Source organism: Chenopodium album, chromosome 7, assembly GCF_948465745.1.
Source record: "Chenopodium album chromosome 7, dcCheAlbu1.1, whole genome shotgun sequence".
NCBI classification, from domain to species: Eukaryota; Viridiplantae; Streptophyta; class Magnoliopsida; order Caryophyllales; family Amaranthaceae; genus Chenopodium; species Chenopodium album.
The window spans coordinates 49,816,209-49,818,840 of record NC_137840.1 but is presented as its reverse complement, the minus strand read 5'-3'; the positions used below and the strand labels follow the sequence as shown (position 1 = coordinate 49,818,840).

The following is a 2,632-nucleotide window of genomic DNA, read 5'->3' as shown; positions in this document are numbered from 1 at the left end:
TATTGCATGCCATATAACACATATGTGAATGACCTAACTTGATTACATTCAAAGTATCAGAGAGATACCAAAATCAGCATATTAACTAATGTTATCCAAAAACATCAAATTGTCATACAACAATGTCATCATTAACTAATGTTGTCCAAAAAACATGTCAGCATACATAAGCTGATATCATTAACTAAATATGTTCAAAATAAAACCAAAAACATGGTTTTGAATGTTGGAACTAAGGAACAGGCTGGGATGCAGACACACCAGTCTTAGCCTTCTTTGCTCTTGGAGATGTTCTTAATGGTTGAGAAGAAGATGCAGGTGTTGGATCTGGTTGGCTTATAGAAACACCTTTTCTTGGCTTATAGAAACACCTTTTCTCTTAGGGGCTTCCTTTATCCTGTTGTTGTCAAACCAGCCTTCTCTTTTTCTGTCATTCCACCTTGACATGTTTGTGCATTGTGGCCTAAGGTTTGGCATTTGCTGCACCTTACAGTTTTAGATCTTTTGCCTTTGGCTTGCTCACCCTCTTCTCTCCTTCTGTTTCTTGATGGTCTGCCTATTCCTCTCTTCATCTTGGGTGGGAGAATCTCAGGGTACTAACTTTGTGGCCATTGCTCCACATGAGGGATTGCCTTGATGTTGTTTTCATAAGTCAGCTTGTAGTTGGTGATGGAATACCAGTCACTGACATACTTATGAGGGTCATCATTTGAGTGTAAGATGGCCCTCATGGCATGCTTACATGGCAAGCCAGTCAACTTCCATGCATTACAAACACATGTCCCTGCCCTCAAATTTACAGGTAGCACTGATGATCTCCAATCCAACACCTCATATTCACCTTCTCCACTTCCCAAACACTTGCATGATCTTGATTTTTGGCTAATGACTTGGAGTCTTCTGACTATGTTTGGACAGATTTCACCTCTCCATTTTTCACATGCCTCTCTTCTAGTAGCCATCCTCACCATGGTGAGTCTCCTCACACCTGTTGTAGCATAATATGCAAGTGCATGATGAGTTTACAGGTGAAAGCATACAAGTAAAAGCACTAAACCAAAGCAAGTAAGCATATACTACCTTCAAGCAATGTCATAACAGGTTTACACCTATCAAGGCCTAATGTTGAGTTAAAACTTTCAACAAAATTTGATTTGTTGACATCTGACTTTATGGCTGGATTACATGCATGTTTAGACCAGACTGACTGTGGTCCAAGTTTAGAAAACCACTCCAAAGCCAATGGATTAGCCTTTTTCAAACGTACCATAGCCTTTCTAAAGGTGAAAGGGTTAAATTCCCCACAAGCTAACCAGAACAGTGAGAACATTAACAAACCAGGGAACTGTGGCTTGAAGTTTTTCAGCAAATGTTTACAGCAGTACCTCCTACCCACTTTAGGCCATAAGTCTTGAATTGCAGCCTCAATTCCCTAACAATAATATATAGTAGACACAAGTTAGTTTACATTATTTTGTATGAAATATATGCATAAAATGAACACTAATGGACAAAGATCATTACCTTGTGCCTGTCAGAGATTATACACCACTCATCTCCTCTCCCACTATCTTGTAAAGCATTCTTCAAATTCCATAAAAAGAACTTCCAAGTTTTAGCATCCTCTCCTCCCACAATTGCCCAAGCAATTGGAAAGATCTCATTATTACCATCCAGAGCCACAGCTGAAAGGAGCACTCCACCATAATGCCCTTTGAGATGAGCTCCATTCACCTCTATGAGACTTCTGCAGCCAGCTTTTAGCCCATCTAAAGAGGCTTTGAATGAAATGAATAAGCTTTTCTGGATGGTTTGCATCATTCCAGGCACAGAATGCCAAAGACCCTGGGTTCAACTCTTTGATCACATCACATGGGCAGGTCTTTGTATGACACATCATGCCTGCCATGGATCTCCTCAAGTGCTTGTGTTCTCACTTTATTTAAACTAGACTGAGCCATATTGACCCCATATCTCTGGAACAGTAGGTCATTCAATGACTTTGCAGGGATGTCATTATTTGCCCTAATGTCATCTAATAAGACTCTCTTTGCCCATTTGCAATTCACCATGGAATTTCTGATCTCAACACCTTGGCAAGTGTGCTCTGAATTCTCTATGGACTTAATAGCCCATGTTGTTCCATCTGGCAGTAGGGATGCATGTAATCTCCAACTACAGCTCATATCTGAGTATGAGACTGAGTACCTAAAGTTGCTTGCATAGTCCACAATCACAGCAAAACCACATTGTATGCAATAGTCCCTAACAACATCTCTCAAATGCTGCTTATCTGTGAACAATTGCCATGGCTTCAAAACAATTTTACCAAAGCCCTCATCCTTGTATACTTCCCCATTGTTGTCAACTTTGCAAAATAGTTGTCCTTCTCATTTTCACATTCAAACACAGGCTCCTCAAATGGATCAAAGCCATCCTCAATCAGAGGACCATAATCATCTCCCTCATTCTCATCTTCTGTATCCACACTCTCATCAGTGTCTTCATCTTCAGCCTCATGTGGGTTGTACCCTTCATCATCTTCTTCATCATCTTGCACACTCAAGGTCTGGTCATTATCATCCCTAATGATATGTTTGGATAACAAATTAGAAGGGAAATGGAAGGGAGG

At 40.3% G+C, this 2,632-nt stretch overlaps 1 protein-coding gene across 1 annotated transcript; it reads right to left on the bottom strand.

Annotated features, from left to right (window-relative positions):
• Positions 1-596: 596 nt before the first annotated feature.
• On the bottom strand, positions 597-1,821 carry LOC145640276 (uncharacterized). The gene is made up of 3 exons (XM_081691576.1): positions 1,525-1,821; positions 1,081-1,432; positions 597-988 (listed from the first exon to the last, which is right to left on the bottom strand). Exons 1-3 carry the CDS (start codon positions 1,819-1,821, stop codon positions 597-599), a joined length of 1,041 nt encoding a protein of 346 aa, XP_081547702.1.
• Between the last annotated feature and the right edge of the window lie 811 nt (positions 1,822-2,632).